This window comes from Leopardus geoffroyi, chromosome X (genome assembly GCF_018350155.1).
Source record: "Leopardus geoffroyi isolate Oge1 chromosome X, O.geoffroyi_Oge1_pat1.0, whole genome shotgun sequence".
In the NCBI taxonomy this organism is placed as follows: Eukaryota; Metazoa; Chordata; class Mammalia; order Carnivora; family Felidae; genus Leopardus; species Leopardus geoffroyi.
The window spans coordinates 41,788,028-41,812,112 of record NC_059343.1 but is presented as its reverse complement, the minus strand read 5'-3'; the positions used below and the strand labels follow the sequence as shown (position 1 = coordinate 41,812,112).

At 43.0% G+C, this 24,085-nt stretch overlaps 1 protein-coding gene and 2 pseudogenes across 2 annotated transcripts; all 3 read left to right on the top strand.

Moving 5' to 3' along the window:
* The first annotated feature begins 4,440 nt into the window (after nucleotides 1–4,440).
* LOC123594771 lies at nucleotides 4,441–5,982 on the top strand (annotated as a pseudogene).
* A 5,347-nt stretch (nucleotides 5,983–11,329) lies between these two features.
* LOC123594354 lies at nucleotides 11,330–13,801 on the top strand (annotated as a pseudogene).
* Nucleotides 13,802–14,784: 983 nt separating this feature from the next.
* Nucleotides 14,785–23,721, top strand: UXT (ubiquitously expressed prefoldin like chaperone). 2 transcript variants are annotated; one of them, XM_045470727.1, is made up of 7 exons: nucleotides 14,786–14,912; nucleotides 15,094–15,200; nucleotides 16,596–16,677; nucleotides 16,817–16,884; nucleotides 17,155–17,262; nucleotides 23,339–23,402; nucleotides 23,621–23,720. In XM_045470727.1, the coding sequence occupies exons 2-7, from the start codon at nucleotides 15,103–15,105 to the stop codon at nucleotides 23,672–23,674; spliced, it is 474 nt and encodes a 157-aa protein (XP_045326683.1). In that variant the 5' UTR covers nucleotides 14,786–14,912; nucleotides 15,094–15,102; the 3' UTR covers nucleotides 23,675–23,720. The 2 variants fall into 2 exon arrangements, with proteins under 2 accessions (XP_045326684.1, XP_045326683.1); XM_045470728.1 differs by lacking the exon at nucleotides 23,339–23,402 and having other exon boundaries at nucleotides 14,785–14,912; nucleotides 23,621–23,721.
* The last annotated feature ends 364 nt before the right edge of the window (nucleotides 23,722–24,085 follow it).

Sequence of the window (24,085 nt, the reverse complement as noted above, 5' to 3'; positions counted from 1 at the left end):
CGATGCGGGGCTCAATCCTACGACTGCAAAACCACGACCTGAGCAGATATCAAGAGTCGGACACTCAACCGACTGAGCCACCCAGGCGCTCCAACCATAAAATATATTTTAAAGAACAATGAGCTCATTCTGATTCTTTGAAAAATTTAATAAGGTAAACATGTACCAAAGCTAATTAGGAAAAAAAAAAGGAGAGAAAAGGCATCCTGAAAATAGAATGAAAAGGGAGAAATAACTACAGATAACATTTACTTTAAAACATTTATAGAATATTGTAAACAATTACCCATTAACTCAAGACCTAGTTGGTATCACCTGAATCTGCATATCAATCTTAGCATCACTAAAGATCAGATGATAGACGTTATGTCTGTCAACAAGAATACATGGCAATGGGAAGCACACAACACCACCTATGAAGAATGACCACAAAAAAAAAGAAAATTGAACCTAAATTTAATCCAGCATCCAGATATAGGTCACATTTACATGAAATACAAATAATGGGAAATCAAATTAGACCACTTCATGATGGGGGCACCTGGGTGGCTCAGTCGGTTAAACATCCAACTTCGGCTCAGGTCATGATCTTCTGGTTCGTGGGTTCGACCCCTGTGTCAGGGTCTGCGCTGTCAGCTCAGAGCCTGGAGCCTGCATCAGATTCTGTGTCTACCTCTCTCTCTTCCCCTCCCCAACTCATGCTCTATCTCTGTCTCTCAAAAAATAAATAAATGTTAAAAAACAAAGAAGACTCCATGATGAAAAAAAGTCAATTGAATCCAGGTTGTGGAACATTCTACAGAGCCAATGACCAGAATTCTCCACCAAATCAATTTCATTTTAAAAAGAGAGGAAAAAAATAAATAAAATAAAATAAAATAAAATAATAAATAAAAAGGGAGGAAACTGTTATGACTGGAAACCGATACAAGGTGTGGACTTTTTTTCTATATCCCTGCTTGCTTTCCCCTGGATTATTTCAAAGCAAATTCCAGACACCATGTGTATTTAATGTTACTCCCCCAAATAAGGATGTCTTTGAAAATAATGACTATAATATCATTATCACACCTAAAAATTTTACAATTCCAGCTTAACAGCAAATATCCAGTGTTCAAATGTCCCCAAGTGTATCATAGTTTTTTTAAATGTTCATCCATTTTTGAGAGACAGAAAGAGAGAGAGAGTGCATGCATGTACAAGCGGGGGAGGGGCAGAAAGAGACGGAGGCACAGAATCTGAAGTGGGCTCTGTGCAGACAGCCCTATGCAGGGCTCAAACTCATGAACCGCGAGATTCTGACTTGAGCCAAACTCTTAGACACTTAACTGAGCTACCCAGGTGTTCTATGTATCACACATTTTTAAATGAATTGTTTGAATCATGATACAGATAAGGCTCTCACATTCTGGTTGGTTGATAGCTTTCTTAAATTTCCTAATCTATAGTACTTATCCACCTCTTTTATCCCTCCTTGCATGTATTTGTTGATGAGAAGAGATGGTCTTGAAGAAGTTCAAAATTAATGTACTTGGAATGAATTTCCAAATGCATCCCATGGTGTTAGTTCACATGTTCCTCTGTTTTCTACATTTCTGGTAAATTGGTGGTTAGATCTATTGATAAGATTCTGATTCAACTTTTTGTCACAAATGCTTCAGAGGTGGTGTGACCAATGTGCTTTCATCAGGTTGGGATGTTAGATTGTCATTTTTTGTGATTTTATCAGTAACTGGTGGTTATTGCTTAGTTACACTAACTCAAAATGGTTCGCAAAGTAATGATTTTCTATCACTCTTCTTCACTTGTTAGAAAAACACCTTTATTAAGAAAACTCTTCTCTCATCAATTATTCTGTTATCTTTGGTAAAAAAAAATCATACAAGAACAGCAGAATAAATGTTTGATTCTTCCCCTTTATTTAAGCAAATTTTAAATTAATGAAGTGGTTTATGAGCATCTCCAAATGTGACCTAAGAGTGGTTTTTGTATCAATATGAACTCTTGGATTTAAACATATTCAATGTGCTTCAAACCATTGCAGTTATCCCTAATGATGTTCAAATTGTCCCATCTTTCACCAGTGGAAGTTTCTTCATTTGGTTTCTGAGTTCTTTTGATGTGACTATAGTAGCTTTTGAAAACTTGCTGGCTAGCTGGAATAACAAGATGGTCTGATATCATCTCACACACTTCTTTCTACAGTCCTAAAATCACTCACTTTGCAAAGGATCCCTGATTGCTTTTAGTGGGCAATGATATATATATAGGCTCCCCTCCGGACACTAGGAATTAATGCCACTGCACTGACTATTGCTTCTAAGTCTTTTCCACATGTTTCTCCATTATGACTTTGATTTTTTTTAGTTTGTTGAGACTTGTTTTGTGGCCTCACATGTTATCTATTCTGGAGAATGTTCCAAGTGCACTTGAAAACAATGTGTCTTCTGCTGTTTTAGGATGGAATGTTCTGAATATATCTATTAGATCCATCTGGTCCAGTGCGTCATTCAAAGCCACTGTTTCCTTTTTCATTTTCTGTTTGGAGTATCTGTCCATTGACGTAAGTGGGGTGTTAAAGTCTCCTATTATTTTTGTATTACTATAAGTTAGTTCTTTTATGTTTGTTATTAACTGTTTTATGTATTTGGGTCCTCTCATGTTGGATGCATAAATCTTTACAAGTGTTATATCTTCTTGTTGGATTGTCCCCTTTATTATTATATAGTGTCCTTCTTTGTCTCTTGTAAAGTCTTTGTTTTAAAGTCTATTTTGTCTGAGATAAGTATTGCAACCCCAGCTTTCTTTTAACATCCATTTACATGATAGATATTTCTCCGTCCCCTCACGTTCAATCTGCAGATGTCTTTCAGTCTGAAATGAGTCTCTTGTAGGCTGCACATAGATGGGTCTTGCTTTTTTCATCCACTCAGTCATTCTATGTGTTTTGATGGTTCTCAAAGCCTAAAATGTATACTCTCTCATCCTTTTACAGAGAAAGGGCCATAGAGAATTGTTCAGAATATATAAATCCATACATTAAATATTTAGCTTCATTATTAACATTCTATATAGTACTTAACTAAATTATGCCCATTATCTATTAGAACCCAGTTATAAAGATATATTGATAATTCAGTTTGATTAGCATGAATTCAGCAGACTAATTAATAGTTCAGTAAGCATATCTTTCTACTAAGTATTGTACCCGGTGGTCACTGCCCTATATGTCCATTATTCTAAATAATCCTTTTGTATTATCCATAAACGAATTTGCTTTCGAACGTTGTTTGGCGGTAATCTGAAATATTTTACTTTATAAAATCAAATGATTGCTATTTTTATGTTCTCACAAAAACTGATTTTTAAAAATCACTTAACAAAGTCAAATTTTCAAAGGAGTATATTGGCAGACTTTTTTTAAAAGCAAGTTTTGGATGGATTGCAATTTTTTTTTTTTTTTGTAGCGCTTAGTTTCAAACATAACTAACAAAAACAGAAATAAAAATAACTTAAAGAAGTATTTGTGTATAACCATTACAGATGACAAAATACAAAAATGAAAGAAATTACAATTCATTTTTAAGACCACAAATTGAAATACTGTCTACAATTTATAATATACATTGCAAAACATCAGAAAGGAAGACAGAACACCTGAAGTCACATGGGGCATCTGGGTGGCTCAGTCGGTTGAGTGTCCAACTTCAGCTCAGGTCATGATCTCACAGTTTTGTGAATTCGAGACCCACATCGGGCTCTGTGCACAGAGCCTGGAACCCACTTTGAGTTCTGTGTCTCCCTCTCTGTCCCTCTCCCGCTCGCGCTCTGTCTCTCTCAAAATAAATAAACTTAAAAAAAAGAATATTAAAAAACATTGTAAATTTAAACATAAATCTACAAAACTTTTAGAGGAAAACATGGGGAAAAATCATGGGAGTTTTGTCTTGTGAAGACATGACACTAAAACCATGATCCAAAAAAGAAAAAGCAATCAATAAATTGGACTTCAAAATTAAAACCTGTTGCTTTGTTTAAAAGAACAAAAAGAGGGGCACCTGGGTGGCTCAGTCAGTTACCCGTCAGACTTCGGCTCAGGTGGTGATCTCATGGTTCGTGAGTTTGAGCCCCGCATCAGGCTCCCTGGTGTCAGTGCAGAGCTGGCTTCAGATCCTCTGTCCCCCTCTCTCTGCTCAGCCATCAAAATTAAATTAAAGAAAAAATATCCTTTTAAAAAGGAACAAAAAGACTAGGAGAAAATCCTTGCAAACCAAATATATGACAGAAGACCTGTATCTAGCGTATACAAAGAACTCTCAAAACTCAACAGTTAAAAAACAAACAAACAAACAAACAAACCAGTGCATTACTTACCTTGACTCTTAGCCTGTCAAGGACAGTATCTGGGACCCAGTGTCTACTCCTGTCTCCTGCGCCTACTAACCCATAGCCACTATGTGTGAGTGCACTTCCATCCACGTTCACCAGGCTGGTGTCCAGAAAGGCAATGCCTGCTGGAAGCGCTATTGCCTGGAACACTGCATCCAGTCCGATGGCCAGATGCGAAGTGACAAGACCCCTGGGGGAGATGACTCCTTCGACACCCACCTTCTTCAGTGAGACGGGTGCTGGCAAGCATGTGCCCAGGGCAGTGTTTGTAGACCTGGAACCCACAATCATTGATGAAGTTCTCACTGGCATCTACCGCCAGCTCTTCCACCCTGAGCAGCTCACCACAGGCAAGGGAGATGCCGCCAATAACTATGCTTGAGGGTACTACACCACTGGCAAGGATCAGTGATCAAGGTAAATGATCATTGACCTTGTCTTGGACCAAATTCAGAAATTGGACCACCAGTGCACAGGTCTTCAGGGCTTCTTGGTTTTTCCACAGCTTTGGAGGGGAAACTGGTTCCGGGTTCACATCCCTGCTCATGGAATATCTCTCCATCGATTATGGCAAGAAATCCAAGCTGGAGTTCTCCACTTACCCAGCCCCCCAGGTTTCCACTCCTGTGATTGAGCCCTACAACTCCATCCTCACTACCCATACCACCCTGGAGCCCTCTGATTGTGCCTTTATGGTAGACAATGAGGCCATCTATGACATCTGTTTTAGAAACCTCAGTATTGAACGTGCAACCTACACTAACCTTAACTGCCTTATTAGCCAGATTGTCTTCCATCACTGCTTCCCTTAGATTTGATGGAGGCCTGAATGTTCATCTAACAGAATTCCAAACCAACCGGGTGCCCTATCCCCACATCCACTTCCCTCTGGCCACATATGCCCCTGTCACCTCTGCTGAGAAGTCTACCATGAACACCTGCATGCTTTGGGCCAGCCAATCAGGTGGTGAAATATGACGCTCCCCATGGTAAATATATGGCTTGCTGCCTGTTGCACCATGGCGACATGGTTCCCAAAGATGTCAGTGCTGCCATTGCCACTATCAAGACCAAGTGCAGCATCCAGTTTGTAGACTGGTGTCCCATTGGCTTCAAAGTTGGCATTGATTACCAGCCTCTCACTGTGGTACCTGGTGGAGACCTGGCCAAAGTACAGCGAGCTGTGTGCATGCTAAGCAACACCATAGCCATCACTGAGGCCTGGGCTCACCTGGACTACAAGTTTGACCTGATGTATGCCAAGCATGCCTTTGTTCACTGGTATGTGGGTAAGCGCATAGAGGAAGGAGAGTTTTCTGAGGCCCGTGAGGACATGGCTGCCCTTGAGAAGGATTATGAGGAGGTTGGTGTGGATTCTACTGAAGGAGAGGGTGAAGAGGAAGGAGAGGAATACTAATTACCATTCCTCTCAGTCCCAAAGCATGTCACACTCAGAACTTTAGCTTCAACATTAGCTGACAGTCATTAAACCTTTCTGGTTAGATTGTCTTCACTTTTAACTGTGATCATGTCTTACTTTTCCATGTGCACCTGTCAGATTTTTCCCTGATGTCTCAAAGTAAAGGTTTTTAAGAAAGGGGGAAAAAAACCAATCCAATTAGAAAAGGATGAGCAAAGGACGTAAAAAGACGTTTCACCAAAAAGGATATACAGATAACAAACAAGCATGTGACAATATGTTCCATATTACTGGCTATCAGAGAAATGCAAACTAAGGCCATGATGAGATATCAGCACACACCTAGCTGAATGATTAAATTTTAAAAAATAGTGACAACACCAAATGCTAGGGAGGATGCAGAGAAACTGGGTCACTTATACATTGCTGGTGGGACTGTAAAATGATACAGCCACTCTGGAAAACAGTTTGGCAGTTTCTTATAAAATTAAACATGGAGGGGCGCCTGGGTGGCGCAGTCGGTTAAGCGTCCGACTTCAGCCAGGTCACGATCTCTCGCGGTCCGTGAGTTCGAGCCCCGCGTCAGGCTCTGGGCTGATGGCTCGGAGCCTGGAGCCTGTTTCCGATTCTGTGTCTCCCTCTCTCTCTGCCCCTCCCCCGTTCATGCTCTGTCTCTCTCTGTCCCAAAAATAAATAAACGTTGAAAAAAAAAACATGGATCCAGCAATTTTACTCTTGGGTGTTTATTCCAGAGACAGGAAAATTTATGTCCACATAAAAACCTGTCCCCTGATGTTTATAGTAACCAACCCAAATGTTCTACAACAGGTGAATGGTTAAACTATGGTCATACACACCATGGAACACTACTCAGCAATAAAGAGGATTGAACTACTGATACTGATACAACAACTTGGATGAACCTCTAGGGACTTCTGAGTGAAAAAATCCATCCCAAAAGGTTACATACTGTATTATTCCATTGATATAATGTATAAATAAGCAAAGGGCATGAAGAGACATTTCATTAAAGATGACATACAGGGGGTGCCTGGGTGGCTCAGTCGGTTAAGCATCCGGCTTCAGCTCAGGTCATGATCTCACGATTTGTGAGGCCGAGCCCTGCGTCGGGCTCTGTGCTGACAGCTCAGAGCCTGGAGCCTGCTTCGGATTCTGTGTCTCCCTCTCTCTCTCTGCTCCTCCCCTGCTCATGCTCTGTCTCTCTCTGTCAAAAATAAATAAACATTAAAAAAAATTTTAAAGATGACATTACAGGGTTGCCTGGGTGGCTCAGTTGGTTAAGCATCCAACTCTTGATTTTGGCTCAGGTCATGATCCCATGGTAGTGGGATCGAGCCCCACTCAGTGCAGAGCCTGCTTGGGATTCTCTCTCTCTCTCTCTCTCTCCCTCCCTGCCCCTCCCCACACACACACACACACTCCCTCTCTAAAAATTAAAAAAATTTATTTTTTTAAACTTTTATTTATTTTTGAGACAGAGAGAGACAGAGCATGAACGGGGGAGGGGCAGAGAGAGAGCAGACACGGAATCCGAAGCAGGCTCCAGGCTCTGAGCTGTCAGCACAGAGCCCAATGCGGGGCTCGAACCCACAAACTGCACGATCATGACCTGAGCCGAAGTCCTGACACTTAACCGACTGAGCCACCCAGGCGCCCCCAAAATAATTTTTTGGAGATGATATACATAGGTAAAATGCGCCCATAAAAATTTGTTCTATATCATTAGCCATTAGGGAAATAAAAACTAAGACCACAATGAGATATCACTACACATCTATTAGAACAGATTAAAAAAATAGTGACAATACCAAATGCTAGTGAGGGTGAGGAGATATCGGATCTCTCATGCATTGCTGATGGGAATGTAAAATGGTACAGACACTCTAGGAAATAGTTTGACATTTTCTTAAAGAAATTCAACATACACTTCTCCTGCAGCCCAACAGTTGAGCTCCTGGACATTAATCCTACAGACACGGAAACTTAAGTCCACACAAAACCTGTACACAATCGTTCATAGCAGCCTTGTTTGTACTAGCCAAAAATTTGAAACACCCTAAATGTCCAAGTGAGGACTATGTGAATGGTTAAATACACTGTGATACATCCACACCATGGAATACTACTCAGCAATAAAAGGAAGAAACTATTAATACCTGCAACTTAGATGGATCTCCAGAGTGTTGTGCTGAATGAGAAAAAAAAAAAAGAGTGCATCTCAAAAGGACACATACTGTATAATTCTATTTATAAAACATGCTCAAAATGACAAACTTATAGGAATTATAAAGTATAGAAAATTATGACATGGAAAACAGAGTAGTGGCTGTGAGGAGTTAGGGATAGCAGGAAGAGGGGTAGGGGTGACTACGAAAGGGTAGCATGAGGCAGATCATTACAGTGAGAGGATATTTCTGCATTGTAGTAGAGGTGCATTGAATGTGCACCCATAATAAAAGAGCACAGAGCTACACACACACATTGGACTGACGTCAGATAGCTTCCTTTGTTTGACACTGTACTATAGTTATATACGATTTAACCACTATAGGAAACCGGGCAAAGTGTATACAGGAATTCCCTGTGCTATCTTGCCAAATCCTGGTGAAGCTGTAATTATTTTTAAACAAGAAAAAAAAATTTTTAATGAAACAAAAATATGCTCGTAGAGAAACAAAGACAGAGAGAAGTTTTTGCTAGGTGACCTGGCTGACAAGAACTAGTAAAAGACGTTTTAGAATTTTATTTTTAAAAATGTATTATTTTGAGGTCATGTTGTTAGGTACATCCAGGCACCGGATCACAACTTTCTGGCAAATTGTTCATGTTCTTTTGTATAGATGTACCTTAATTAATTAGACCCATCCACTATTCATGGACACTTGGCTTGTTTCCAGTATTTTGCTTATACACACAACGCTGCCGTGCGTGCTCCGGTAATACTTTGATACATAATGGTGTTAATATACCTGTAAGATGAATTCCCAGAAGCAGAATTCATAGATCAAAAAGTAAGTATACTTTAAACTGGTAAAAGATATTCCAGATGAAAAAGTTCTGGGGACAGATGGTGGTGATGGGTGCACAAAAATGTGAACGTACTTAATGCCGCTGAAGTAAACTTAAAAATGGCTAAAATGGTAAATTTTATAGTACGTGTGTTTCACCACAATAAAGAAAAGTAAAATTAAAAAAAAATTTTTTTAATGTTTATTATTTGAGAAAGAGACAGAGAGCAAGCAGGGGAGGGGCAGAGAGAGAGAGAGGGAGACACAGAATCGGAAGCAGGCTCCAGGCTCCGAGCTGCCAGCACAGAGCCCGATGCAGGGCTCGAACCCACAGACTGTGAGATCATGACGTGAGCCGAAGTCGGCTGCCTAACTGACCGAGCCACCCAGGGGCCCCAAGAAAGGTAAAATTTTTAAAAAGTACTTCTGTATTTACTCCCCAAGTATGTAACAGTATTAGCCTCCCCGCATACCTGTCAACCGCAGCCAACGTGGAGAGGAGCTTCTCAGATTCCTCTTCAGGGAAGGGCTCAGGGCCCAGCTGTGAGAAGCAGGGTTACTTGAGACTCAGTCTCCAGTTAGCTCCACTGGGCTTCACCTCAGCTCTCACACCAGGGTCCAGCTATCGTCAGGGCTGTCTCTAGGCAATGACAGAGCAATGAGGAGATTCAAAGGACTAGGTGGGACTCCCCTAACGGACAATCTTTGCTCTGGAGCTCCATGTGGAGATCCACGTTGAACTCCATGTTTGTTGGGTTGGCATCATGGTCTGAACATCCCTCGGCTCAATCCTGCTTTGCCCCTTTTTCTTTCACGGATGCCCTATAGACCTGGACTTCTAACCCCCATGTCAGTATCTGCTTCCTGAAGAACTTAAGCTGTGACACCAACAGTATATTACAAACCCTTCTGGTCTTTTCCACCCTGTAGAAGAAAAACAGCATTTCGCATGTTTTATTTTGCATTTCTCTATTATGATCGAGCACGAACACATTTTCATGTATTCAAAAGTGATTTGCATATCTGTGAATTGTGTCTGTCTTGTTTCTTCTAAATTGTTGGGCTTTTGTATAGATTTGTAGTACTTTACGTATTAATTAACCAGCCATTGACTGCATCTGTTGCAAATGGTTTTTTTGGGTTTTTTTTTTTTTGCAATCTGCCATTTGGCCTCAGGGTTTTTAAGGTTAACCCTGCATGCATTAATTTTATGAACACGATGGGTAAATTGTTACACAGCAATGGAAAACTAACACAGTTATCTACTATTCCCAATTTTTTCTACAACACACATATGGTTTAAACATGAGACAACCACAGTTTTTATAAACAGTGCTTATCTTTTAGAAGTACACACTGAATTATCTAAGGATAAAATGGTATCATATCTGAGATTTGCTTCAATAAGTGAGAGAGGACAATGGAATGGTATAAATGAGATGAGATTGCTGTATGTTGATAATTCTTGAAGCTAAATGATGGATTCATGGGGATTTATTACACTTTTCCTTACCCTTTTGTATATGTTTGAAAGATTCCATAATAAAAAACTTTTTAAAAATTAGACTCATAGGGGCCCCTGGGTGGCTCAGATGGTTAAGCAGCCAACTTTGGCTCACGTCATGATCTCGCGGTTCGTGGGTTCGAGCCCCAGATCGGGCTCTGTGCTGACAGCTCAGAGCCTGGAGCCTGATTTGGATTCTGTGTCTCCCTCTCTCTCTGCCCCTCCCCCACTCCTGCTCTGTCTCTTTCTCTTCAAATTAAATAAACATTAAAAAATTAATAAAAAAATTAGACTCATACATAGAGATTAGCCAAAAGCATGTTTATGGTTTCTGATACAGGAAAACTAAATAATTTAAATGTCTACACAGGGAACTGGTTAAATTAATCACTTTAGATATACAGTATATTTATATGTATTTTTAAATTGCATAGAATAATGATGCTATTAACATTAGTCTATGGTGGGGCGCCTGGGTGGCGCAGTCGGTTAAGCGTCCGACTTCAACCAGGTCACGATCTCGCGGTCCGTGAGTTCGAGCCCCGCGTCAGGCTCTGGGCTGATGGCTCAGAGCCTGGAGCCTGTTTCCGATTCTGTGTCTCCCTCTCTCTCTGCCCCTCCCCCGTTCATGCTCTGTCTCTCTCTGTCCCAAAAATAAATAAAAAAAAAAGTTGAAGAAAAAAAAATTAAAAAAAAAAAACATTAGTCTATGGTCTGATAAGTCTATGTAAAATAAAATATTTCTAAGCAACAAAAAAAATTTATGAACACAGTGTGTCAATATATTCTCTCATGACTTCCAAATTTTATGTCATGACTAGAAGGGACTTCACTCTAAGATAATAATAAAAATGTTCTCCCATTTTTTCCTTCTAGCACACTGATGGTTTTTTACATTTTTACATTTAAGTCTTTAATCCACCTGGAATTTATTTTAGTGTAGGAAGTGAGGGAGAGTTCTAATTTTATTGTTTCCTGGTGAATGGCATGAAATATGTCCTTCTGCTGATGAACTGGTATGCTTTTTCCTCGTGGGCAATACCCGTCACATAACCTCATTTCCCTTTTTGCTACTGCTGTAGGAAGATTAGAGACAAATTCACAGCTAAGCACGGAAGTGAATTTCATACCTACATCCCAATTTCCCCTGACATTAATTTTCTCCTTGCTTTATACTTTTTGTGAGCTTACCTTTATTTTTCAATTTTATGAGATGTATTCTTAACGGGTTCCAAATACCCAGTGGAAAATAAAGGAGGCAGTGAATCAAGAGTTTAGCCCTAATTCATCTGGGCCTCAGTCATTTCTTGCTCTTCCTAGGTAAGGGCAAGACAGAGATCTCTAAGTCAAAGCCGGGGGCGGCTTGTGGGCAGGAGGTTGGCTGGGAGGGAGAGAAAATACAAATGGAGATGACAGACAGTGTCAGCCTCATACCTCCCAGAAGCACCAGCCTGAAAACACCCGTATCCGTAAGCCAGGTGAGAGGTCACCAGTTGAAGCTTGGTAGGCCCACATACTTAGAGCTCCAACATACGTATTGGTGATTAACATGGTTGTATAGAGCTGACATGATTGAGGTTGGCAAACTTTTCCTATAAAAGGCCAGATAGTGGGGCGCCTGGGTGGCTCAGTCAGTTAAGCGTCCAGCTCTTCATTTCGGCTCAGGTCATGATCTCACCGTTCATGAGATCGAGCCTCACATCAGACTATATACGCTAACAGCGCAGAGCCTGCTTGGGATTCTTTCTCTTCCTCTCTCTCTCTGGCTCTCTCTCCCTCTCTCAAAATAAATAAATAAACATTAAAAAAAAATAAAAGGCCAGATAGTAAATACTTTAGGGTTTTCAGGCCACATGGTCTCTTTGGCAACTACTCTACCACTAGAAGCATGAAAGCATCCACAGACATGAGTATAGCTGTGTTCCAATAAAACTTTATTATTGGACACTGAAACTTGAATTTTATAGGATTTTCACATGTCACAAAATATTCTTTTTACTTTCTTCAAGCATTTAAAAAAGTGAAACCAGTGTTCTTAGACTGCAGGCTGTAGAAAAACATCAAAGGTCAGCAAACCAATGATGTAGAGCTTAGATGAGGAAGTTTGTTACTGGAAATATGTGTACAATTGTCAATACTTGGTTTACAATGCAGTGACATCCTTTAGATCAATAATTTTACTTTGAGAGATTTATCATGAGGAAATAACCATGGTATTATACAAAAATAGGAAAGCAAAGACTGTTTTCCCATCCTGGGTGTTAACCACAGAAAAAACTGGACACATCCAAACATCCAATAACATAGGAGTGGCTCAAAAATCTGAGGCCATCCTGTTGGGCTCTGTGCTGGCAGCTCAGAGCCTGGAACTTGCTTTGGATTCTGTGTCTCCCTCTCTCTCTGCCCCTCCCCCGCTCACGCCCATGCTCACTCGCTCTCTCTCTATCAAAAATAAATAAATGTTAGAATTTTTTTTTAATCTGAGGTCGTCTAAAACGTGGAATTCTATGTAGTCATGTCAATAATTATTGCTGAGTCTGGAAACAGAGAAAGCAAATACGGTCAAATATTAACATTTGGCGAGTCTAAATGCAGGCTATATGGGTGTTCACTGCCAGCTTTTCTGTAGGTTTGAAATGTAAAAATAAAGTTGGAAACATGTTTTTAAAAAGTAAAAAAACGTTTCTGTGAAATGTAACTTAATAGATTTGCAGAGACCCATCTCCAGCTCATCAGAACTCTGTGTTCTTTTGTGTTAAATAAAGATGATAAGTATAACACCCTTTTTTACCCCACAGGAATATACTGTAGATTAACTCAGTAATAGTTGTCTAACTACCTGGAGTCTGTTTCAATGACACCAAATGCAACTTTAACTATATGTAACAAGAGAAGATTTAGAAAAAACAATTTTTTTTTTTAGCACGTTCCCTTGGCTCTTCTGCCCGGACTAGAGGAATGGGCTGATCGTGGAGGAGGGACAGTGCTCCCGCCGCTTCGCATGCAACACCTGCCCCTACCTGCACAACATCACCTGCAAGGTAACAAAACAAAGTATCCAAAGCTGAAAGAAGTGGATGATGTGCTTGGTGGAGCACCTGCCTGGGAGAATGTTGACTCCACTGCAGAGTCATGTCCTAAATGCGAACATCCTCTTGCCTATTTCAAGCAGCTTCTGCAGACTAGCCAATGACCACCTTCTATAAATGCTGCGATGCTCAGGGTGGACACCTCTGGAGGGGACTAAGGCCATACTGGCCCAGCTGTGTCAGCGTCTGCTTACCTTGTTCCCCAGGATGGATTCCCAGCCCAGAGTGTGAACCGTGAGTCCTGAGAGTCTTTGCTGGTGTGGCAGAAAGCTAACCCTTTTAGGGTAGCGGGCCAGGATGTCAGCAAATGTAGCTCATCTGCCAATCAGCGGATGAGTTCATTTATGTCCAGGGAGATGGGGGGGGGGGGTAGGGTATCCATAACGAAGTGCACTCTGTTTAATGTCCTGCTCATTTATCTTTTACATGTATTGAGTAATTGACATTCTATAAAATTTCGTATTTTTTTAAAATCACATTTCTTTTACAATCATGTTCTAAGAACAAAGAAAACTTGCTTAGGTTTTGAGCATTTGAAAGAAAAACTTGCTTTTACACATGAAACCCACAAAGTATCTGAGAAGTCTTCCCTGGTAGGGGTGAGTGCTCTAGGCCCTATAGGCGGGAGTAGCATTTGAGGGATCTGGCATGTGGGTTCTCCTTCAGGCTCAGCCTGAACTTGCTGGGTTTGATGCTATTATTTGAAAATCGAACATAGAAAAATAAATTCATTAGCTTCAGCGCATACGAATGAATAAAAAGTTTACACATTTAAATAAAGACATTGGAACTATTTCTAACTACAGAGTAGCTGATCTCGAGCAGAGGACGTCAGCGACCCGCCACTTGACGCCTCTACTAAATGAAGTAATAGACATAGTGTGCTGTCAGTATCTGCTCGGATCCTGGTTATGGAATTGCGAGCTGCAAAGCCGGAGTTACCAAAGATGAATTTTAGGACCTCTGTCTCCATTAAAAATTTTTTTAATGCTCACATCCATCCCCATTACCGGGAGCCAAACCCAAATCTCCCGTGTGAAGAATCCAAATCCATGGCGATAGATCACAGGGATGTACCCTCTCCTTTTTACAAACCAGAACCAAAATCAATTCTTGTCTGGCTGCTTCCGAAGCTCTGACTTTTAAATACCAAACGCTTTACTCTCTCTCTCTACCTCCACCTGCACGCCCCGCCTCACCCAGAACCCGCCAAATCCCATTAAGGCCCGCCCCCGCGAGCCACGCGCGGTCCCCACAGGCTCCGCGCGCATCCCTGTTCCCACACGCTGCTGTCTAGTACTCTCACCGGATTCCCTAAAGCCCCGCCCTTCTCGCCTCTGCTTCGGCGGTTTTCATCCCTTCAGAGCGGCCCCTCCCCACCTGGCTATTTGGTTGGCCCTCGCCCTTAGCGTACGTCATTCACCCGCGCCACCCGGAAGCCGCGGTTTATAGCAACTGTTCTTATTGCCGGCGGCTCTAAGGTGAGGGCCGCGTTTGGGTGTCCCTGGGTGGCAAGGTCCCAGAGTTGGGAGGGGCAGAAGGCAGAACCCCTGGCAGGAGTCGGACGAGCCCACTTCGGCTGTTGAGGGGGGGTGCAGATGTACCGTGCTTGAGGCCAAACTGAGTGATCAACGTGGTCTGCCCCCCCCTCACATTCCTCAGGAGCCCATCATGGCGACGCCCCCTAAACGGCGGGCGCTGGAATCCACAGGGGAGAAAGTGCTGCGCTATGAGGCCTTCATCTGCGATGTGCTGCAGCGGGACCTGCGGTGAGTGACAGTGTGGAGGGCCGGGCGTTTGGAACGTTCCACGTGGGGAGGCGGGGCGTTTGAAGTCAGGGCCTAGCCTTCTGATTGGTGGGGAAGACGTTCGGAGGTCGGCCCCGTGCGCCCATCGAGCGGGGAGGGGCGACGACATCCGGGGTGCGACTGGACTGGGATGTGGCGGTCTTAGCAGAGGGTGTGTCCGCGCATGTGCAGCCTCCCATCTCGGGCCGAGTTGGGCTCCAAACCGGTAGCTCTTGGGTTCGAATCCTTTGCTTGGCCGTTTCTCCATCGTGTGAAGACGGTGTACCCCGTCTCGCCTTTTTGTGCCTCAGTTTTCTTATCTGTGATATGGGAAAGTTGATGGGACCTTCCTCAGGGGGTTGTTTTGAGTTTTTATTGTGTTCATTCCTTGTAAAGAATTTAATATGAATACTACAGGCTCAATGAGCATGAAAAATTATTACTATCCTTACTAGTCTGAGTAGGAAATAGAGTATTCAGAAATAGGACCTTGAACATCCTAAAAGAGATGGAGGAATTTTCTAGAGAATGGGACATTCTGATTGGAAAAAGGCATTGGCAGTGTGATAACAATACTAAGAAATAGGGGCGCCTTGGTGGCTCGGGCCTTGAACATCTGACTTCAGCTCAGGTCATGATCTCACAGTTTGTGAGTTCGAGGCCCACCTCAGGTTCTATGCTGACAACGCAGAGCCTGGATCCCACCTACAGTTCTCTCTCTCTCTCTCTCTCTCTCTCTCTCTGCCCCTCCCCTGCTCATGTTCTCTCTCTCTCTCTCTCTCTCTCTCAAAACTAAAGTAAACATTAAAAAATTTTTTAATAATAATACTAATAAATATTAACTAATACATACATAGAGCTTACTATTTGGCAGGCACTATTTTAAGTGCTCTTTTTATGTTATTTTTGAGAGAGAGTGTGCAAGCAGCAGAGGGGCAGAGCATCCCCAACAGGCTCCATGCTCAGTGGGCAGCCAACTTGGGGCTCAGTCTCACGACTGTGAGATCATGACCTGAGCCCAAATCAAGAGTCAGGTGCTTAACCCACTGAGCCACCCAGGCACCCCTATAAGTGCTTTATAGTAAACTCTCATGTAATTCTCTTTATGACTCTGAGGTAATAATTGTCATCCCTATTTTATAGGTAGGTAAATTGGGTCCTAAAGAGGTTACTTACTTGCCAAAGTCACACGACTAGTCAAAAAAGAGAGCCTAGATTCAAACCCAAGCAGTCTGACTCACAATCCAAACCTTCACTTCTGCACTAAAATGCTTCTTTAGGGCATGGTGACATGAGGGTCTCAGAGGGTCATACTGTGAGGTATTCTGAGAGGGCCAGGGCTTCCTGTTGGTCACCATTCTCCTCTTGTCCCATCAGAAAAGTCCTGGACCATCGTGACAAGGTATATGAGCAGCTGGCCAAATACCTTCAACTGAGAAATGTCATTGAGCGACTTCAGGTAAAGACACCAAGGTTTGGTACCATTTTGGTGTATGTGGACAAGGGAGGGGGATGGGAGGAGAGACCCCAGACCAAAACCTGTCAGCTGACCTAAAAGTTGACCACTGACCCCTACCTCTTTTTCCCTGGCCCCACAGGAAGCTAAGCCCTCGGAGTTATATATGCAGGTGGATTTGGGCTGTAACTTCTTCGTTGACACAGTTGTGTGAGTGTCTACCTGCCCCTATGAGCCCACAGGGTTCAGCTCCCCTCTTCATTCAACAGATATTTTTTTGACTATTTGCTATTTACCAGACACTGTGCTAAGTGCTGGGGATGTGACAGTAAATCAAATAGGACAAAATCCCTGCCCTCCCAGAGCTTCAATTTGGGGAAGGTGGGAGGAGGGGATTAAAAAAAAAACCCATCTCTAATAAACTGTATAGTATGCAGTGATAAGGACATCCTGCTCTTCCTCTAACCATTGTTTCCTCAGCCCAGACACTTCACGAATCTATGTGGCCCTTGGATATGGTTTTTTCCTGGAGTTGACCCTGGCAGAAGCCCTCAAGTTCATTGATCGTAAGAGCAACCTCCTCACAGAGTAAGTCCATTCTATGAGGATAGTGCCTAAAATACCACCATTTGCAACACCCTTCTCCCTTTCCCCATGGCTGCCTGGGATGATACTTCAGGGCCCATCTCCCCTCCTCCTCAAGGCTAGGGCTGAGGACAGTGGAGATACAAAGCTGAGCCCCAAGTATGGTACATAGTAAGCACTCAATAAATGGTCTTTGTATTATCCATCCACACAAACATTTGTTGGCTCTCTGCTGTATGCCAGGCTCCATACTTGGTCGCGGGGAGGCAGACAGAAGGGTTCCTTGAAGGCCTAATTTTGACCAGATCCAGGAGGTTTTGGCCTATAAATCAGTAACAGTAAAACAAACTATCTCTGACTTCACCTTCTCCTAAGTTGTCTGCTCATCCACTGTGCTCTCACCACACTGACCTTCCCAGGCTTCTTTAAACACCCTCAGAACGAGCCCACCTGACTGCAGGGACTGTGCTCTCTGCCTGTAACACTCTTTCCCCAGGTACACGCCTGGCTTCTTTTCCCCTAACTCAGTTTAAGTCTTTCTCAAATGTCACCTCCTCAATGAGGACTTCCGTAGCCTAACTGTCAAATCACGACCCCTGGCTCTCCTCATTCCCCTCCCTTGTTCTACTTATGACCTCTCAATGTTTACTGTGTAATTTTACTTCTTTCTAAAATTCATTGCCTTTGCCCATTAGGATGTAAGCTTAACAAAGGGAGATATTTTGTCCATACCCCCAAGTGACCAGAATAGTACATGGCATAAAGTAGGCATTCTGTGTTTGTCGAATGTTGGAGGGGCACCTGGGTGGCTCAGTCGGTTGAGTGTCCGACTTCAGCTCAGGTCCTGATCTTGCGGTGAGTTCGAGCCCCGCGTTGGGCTCTGTGCTGACAGCTCAGAGCCTGGAGCCTGCTTCAAATTCTGTGTCTCCCTCTTTCTCTGACCTTCCCCAGCTCGCACTCTTTCTCTCTCTCAAAAATAAACAAACTTTTTTTTTTTTTTTTTAAAAAGGGTACGTTGGAAACAGATTGAAGTGGGGATTGAAGCAGATTTCTGGTGATGGCAGCAGGGAGGTAATGTGGGAAGAAAGTATGGGCTCCAATTGAGTTTAAGGCTTTGTACAGGGAAGGGAAATTGGGAGTGTGGATGAGAGGTTTGAAATGTAGCTAAGGAAGGCCTCCCAGGGGCTATCTGAGGAAGAGCCTTCCTGGCAAGAGGACCACTGTGACTGCCATGTAGCAAAATTGCCAAGAGAGGGGACACTGAGCAATGCATTTAGATTAATATCATCTCACAAGAGTGAATACCACTCATCTAAAACTCCTTCTGGGTTATATTTATTCCTACATTCATTTCTTCCAGCATTGCCTCTCTTGTGGTTTTAGTGATTCTTCTCTTTTCAAACCTTTCCAGGGTTTCGGTGTTAGTAGACCCAAAAGAGCCTCAGACCTGCTGAGATTTCTTAATCTTAGTGATCAGACCAATTGGTGGAGGGGTCAAGGGGCTGCTTTCATGGGCCAACACAGTTCTGAACTACTGGTCATTTAGACCACATCCATTTGTTTTATTTATAACAAAGCTTTCCTTTGTATGTCACAGGATTCCTGAGCCTTCAGGTAGATTTTAATTTTTTTGAGACTTGCTGTCTTTCCCCCAAAATGTACCTGGGGCACCTGGGTGACTCATTTGGTTGAGTCCAGCTCTTGATTTTGGCTCGGGTCATGATCCCATGGTTTGTGGGACCGAGCCCTCCACTGTCAGCGCAGAGCCTGCTTGGGACTCCCCCCGCCCCCTTACCGCCCATCCCCTGCTCTTCTCCCTCTCTTTTTCTCTCTCAAAAATAAATAAACATTTTTTAAAGATTTTTAATAAACATATTGTCAGTGCCTGGTTGGTTATTGTGATGAGAAATGTGATTGAATCATTTATTAGTTTATTGTAATTAGTAAGGCTTCTAGAAGTTTAATCTTTCTAGGAGATGAAAATTTGTGGGGTAGTTCACTCTCATTTTGAAAAGACTTTTTTACTTGCAACTCACTTTGAACTAACTTCCCCTCTCCACTCCCCCTCTGTTTTTTTATGTAACCAAATGGCCTGTCAGTCCTTCCTATTCTTAGTATTATTTTGGGGGGAGCAGGAGGATCTTATCTTTGTGTATATTCTTCTTGATTACACAGAAAAGAATATACATCCACACCATAAAGAGACGTGTAACTATAGAAGAGACAGAGAATAGGGGTGCCTGGCTGGCTCAGTTAGTGGGGCATGCAACTCTTGATCTCAGGGTTGTGGGTTTGAGCCCCACATTGGGTATAGAGATTGCTTAAAAATAAAATCTTTTGGGGCGCCTGGGTGGCTCAGTTGGTTGAGCGGCCGACTTCGGCTCAGGTCATGATCTCGTGGTCAGTGAGTTCAAGCCCCGTGTCGGGCTCTGTGCTGACAGCTCAGAGCCTGGAGCCTATTTCAGATTCTGTGTCTCCCTCTCTCTGACCCTCCCCCGTTCATGCTCTGTCTCTCTCTGTCTCAAAAATAAATAAACATTAAAAAAAAATTTTTTTTTAATAAAATATAAATATAAATAAAATCTTTAAAAAAAAAAAAAGAATTTGGGGCGGGCACCTGGGTGGCTCAGTCGGTTAAATGTCTGACTCTTGGTTTCGACTCAGGTCATGATCTCATTCGTAGTTCATGGGTTCAAGCCCTGTGTTGGGCTCCACGTTGACAGTGTGTAACCTGCTCGGGATTCCCTCTTTCTCCCTCTCTCTCTGCCCCTCCTCTACTCACTCACTCTCAAACTTTAAAAATAAATAAATAATTTAAAAAGGAGAGACAGAATAACTATTTGACCATTAACACTGCCTTACATATTTAAATCAGTAGCAAAAAAATAAACATCTTCCATTTGTGTTACAACTAGCATTTGGTAGACTTTGTATTTTTCTCCTTTTTAAAAAATGTTGCAACTCATAGCCTTTCATAGACTAAGCTTGTACCATTAACTAATTTTGTTATTTTCGTTGATGTTCAAATTGCCCTTAGAATCTGATCAGGTTCACTGCTCTGTTCTTTGAGTACCACCCCAGATATTTTTTTTTAATATGTTTTTTGTGAGTTTATTTTAGTTTTTTTTATTTTTTAAATTTTAATTATTTATTTATTTATTTATTTATTTATTTATTTATTTATTTAGAGAGACAGAGACAGAGACGGAGAGCATGAGCAGGGGAAGAACAGAAAGAGGGAGAATCCCAAACAGGCTGTCAGCACAAAGACCAACATAGGGCTCAAACTCACAAAACCATGAGATCATGACCTGAGCCAAAATCGAGAGCTGGATGCTTAACTGACTGAGTCACCCAGGGGCCCCTACCCCAGATATTCTTGAAAGCATTCTTGCTCTCTGACAACAATACCAGGCTTCATTTATTTCTTGCCTTTTTTTGTGTTTTTTTTTTTTTTAATAGTGCCAGGAGTCAGGGAGAGGGTCAGAGGGAGAGAGAGAGAGAGAGGGAGAATCTTAAGCAGGCTCCACACTGAGCACAAAGCCCAATGCAGGGTCTGATCCTGCGACCCTTGGATCATGACCTGAGCAGAAATCAAGAGTCAGACACTGAACCGACTGAACTACCCAAGCACCCCTATTTCTTGTCTTTAAACATAGGCTCAACCATCTTCTGAGGACTTCAGGTTCCTTTGAACAGAGTAGTTACTTAATTATTTATTCAGCGTACATTGGGTGACTACTATGTGCCATGCACTGTTTGGTTCCTAGGGATACAGCAGGGCACAAAGCAGACCAATCTGTTCTCTGCCCTTACACAGCTTATCTAGTCAGGGGAGCCAGATAATAAAAAATAAGTAAATGATACAGTATGTCACACAGGTTGACTATGCTACAGAGAAAAACATGGAATGGAGAGAAGAAACACTGGGAAAACTTTTTTTTGTAACTTTGTATGGTAACAGGTGGTAACTAGTATTATTGTGGTGATCATTTCACAATATGTATAAATATTGACTCATTGTTGTACCCCTGAAACTCTGTTCTGTACCAATTATGCTTTAATAGTGAAAGGAAAAGACACATTGCCTAGGATGGAGCGATTGTAATTTTAAATAGAATGCCTGATAGGATGTGGGGTATAAGAGTTTTGGGCTGAATAACTGGAAGGATGCAGTTGCCATTATCTGAGAGGGAGAAGATAGAGAAGGGGAAGATTTGGATGGGGAAGATCAGGAGTTCAGTCTAGGACCTGTTAAGCATGGGGTGCTGGTTTAACATTGGAAGTTTTTGAAGATGTGGTTAAAACCCCCAAGGCTGGAGTTCAGGAGAGGGGTCTGGACTGAAAATATAAATTTGGGAGACATTGATATACAAATGGGTTTACAATACTGTTTTTTTTCCAATTCAACATTCTATGTTGTTATACTTTTCTTACTGTATTTAATTTGCCTAAAATTGACTTCTGTGATAGCACAATAAAATCCATATTTCTCCTTATCACAGTATCAAGACCCTGCGTGATCTAGCCCCTTCCTACCTCTTGGACCTTATCTTGGACTTTCTGTCCACCATTCACTTAATTCCTAACACTCTGACTTCCTGAACAGCTCTTCCAAAAGCTCTTTCCTGCCTCTTGGCCTTTTGGGGGGAAAAGACCCTCTTACTGTTTAACTCTTACTCATTCTTCATTCTTCAAAAGGGCCTTCCTTGACCTTTGGTATCAGGATTCTTTTGAGTGAGACTGATCCCAGTTGGCTTCTAAGATATAAGGAATTGAGGGACGCCTGGGTGGCTCAGTCAGTTGAGCGTCAGACTTCGGCTCAGGTCATGATCTCGCTGTGAGTTCAAGCCCTGCGGCGGGCTCTGTGCTGACAGCTTGGAGCCTGGAGCCTGCTTTGGATTCTGTGTCTCCCTCTCTCTCTCTGCCCCTCCCCTGCTCATGCTCTGTCTGTCTGTCTCTCTCTCTGTCAAAAATAAACAAACATTAAGATATAAGGAATTGACTGGTTTATGTAACTCCGCAGTCAAGAGCCAGAGTGGTTTCAGACAACTCCACCTTCCCAGTTAGGCCCAGTTAAGCTTCCAGGCTTAGGCTTTGGCATCTTCTTTGAGTCCTCTTACACCTGACATCCAACCTTTGCTAAATCCTGTTGACCCTACCTTCCAAGTATGTTCCAAATCCAGTCACTTCTCATCACCTCAGCTGCTGCCACTGCGGTCTGAGTCTCCATCTCTCACCTGGACTATTACAGTAGCCTTCTCACTGGACTTCCTGCTCCCACACTAGCTTTCCTTATCCCCAGTCCTCCACAAAGCGGCCAGGTGGATCCTCTTAAACCCTAGTCGGTTCACATTCCTCCTCTGATCACAAGCCTCCCTTGGCTCCCACCTCACTTAGAGTAAAAGTCAGAGTCCTTACCATGGCCTGGTGGGTTTTACACGATTGCCTCCCCGGCTTACCTCTCTGACCTCCCCTGCTACAGTCCCCCTTCGCTTATTCTTCTCCAGCCACACTGCCCTCGTTGCTGTGCTTCAGACATGCCAGGTACACTCACACCTTTGCATGTGCTGGCCCTTGTGTCCAGAACATTCATCTTCCATAGATCCACGTGGTCCACTTCTTTAAGTCTTTAGTCAAATGTTTCTCAGTACAGTCATTTGTAAGTACTCTAATTAGAATTGTAGCCCCACTCCCGCACTCCTTATCGTCTCTTATCGTTTGACTTTTTCATTTTACTTATAGCCATCCGACACACTCTGTATGTCATTCCACCATTTGTCCCTCTTAATGAGAACTCGAGCTCCATAAGGCTGAGATTTGTGTTTGTTGCGTTTGTTGTTCTCTCCCCAGTCCCTAAAAGTGCCTGGCATAGAGTAGGGGATTCAATAAATGTCTCTGAATCAGTGCAGTCCAGGTGGTGGCAGGGCATCTCCACATAGGAGCAGGTGAGGCAGTAGGTTCCACCTGCCACATGGAAGTCATCCAGGACACAGGTAGTTCTTGAAGTGATGAGGAAGCAGCATCCTCATGAGCCTAAGTGGGGCCCACTTCGCCCTTTCTTGTTTCTTTTCTCCAGGCTCAGCGACAGCCTCACCAAGGACTCCATGAATATCAAGGCCCATATCCACATGTTGCTAGAGGTGAGAGCAGCTCACCCCACTCCCAGACTCTGTCTCCGAATGTGTTCAGGGTGGTGACCTGAGGAAGGGAGAGAGCCAGGGACGAGAAAGACCATCTTTCTCTCTAAGCTGGAGCCAAGCTGGAGCCAGGCTGGCTCTGAGGGAGGGGAGGTCAGAGCAAGCCTGGGATGGGGCCTGGACCCAGTCTCTGTTCAATCTCTTCTGTCCTCTTTTTTCAGGGGCTTAGAGAGCTGCAAGGCCTGCAGAATTTCCCGGAGACACCTCACCATTGACTTCTTCCCTGCCTCCCCAGACATTAAAGAGCCTGAATGCCTTTGAGTCACATGGCCCTTCTTTCCCCACCTCAACCCCTGCTGTTTGCTCAAGTGCCCTGTTTCTAAAGCACAAAGTTATCAGGAGGCCCAGAGATCCAGTCTCCGTGTGAAACCTTTAAAGCACCCCTGAAGTCCCGCCTCCAGCCTGTTGCCTAGCAGCATTTGCCACTTGACTTTCTGCTCTGCCCTATCTTCTGTCGCCTTGGCAACCCGGGCCCCCCACCTGGCTCTTCTTTCTGTTTCTTTTCCTGGACATAACTCTTTGAATTATCATAGAGAATGGGCCCGTTCAAGGTGGAGGTTTGTTCCCAAGACACTCATTCCTGGCCCTAAGTTTTGCCCCTCTCCCACACCCTAATCATTACTGGG

What these genes read in the sequence shown, in the direction of transcription:
- UXT (XM_045470727.1), top strand. Translation starts at nt 15,103, where the DNA reads ATGGCGACGCCCCCTAAACGGCGGGCGCTGGAATCCACAGGGGAGAAA. An exon ending in GTGCTGCAGCGGGACCTGCG is followed by an intron (nt 15,201 to 16,595) that starts GTGAGTGACAGT and finishes TTGTCCCATCAG; the next exon opens with AAAAGTCCTGGACCATCGTG. An exon ending in ATATCCACATGTTGCTAGAG is followed by an intron (nt 23,403 to 23,620) that starts GTGAGAGCAGCT and finishes CTCTTTTTTCAG; the next exon opens with GGGCTTAGAGAGCTGCAAGG.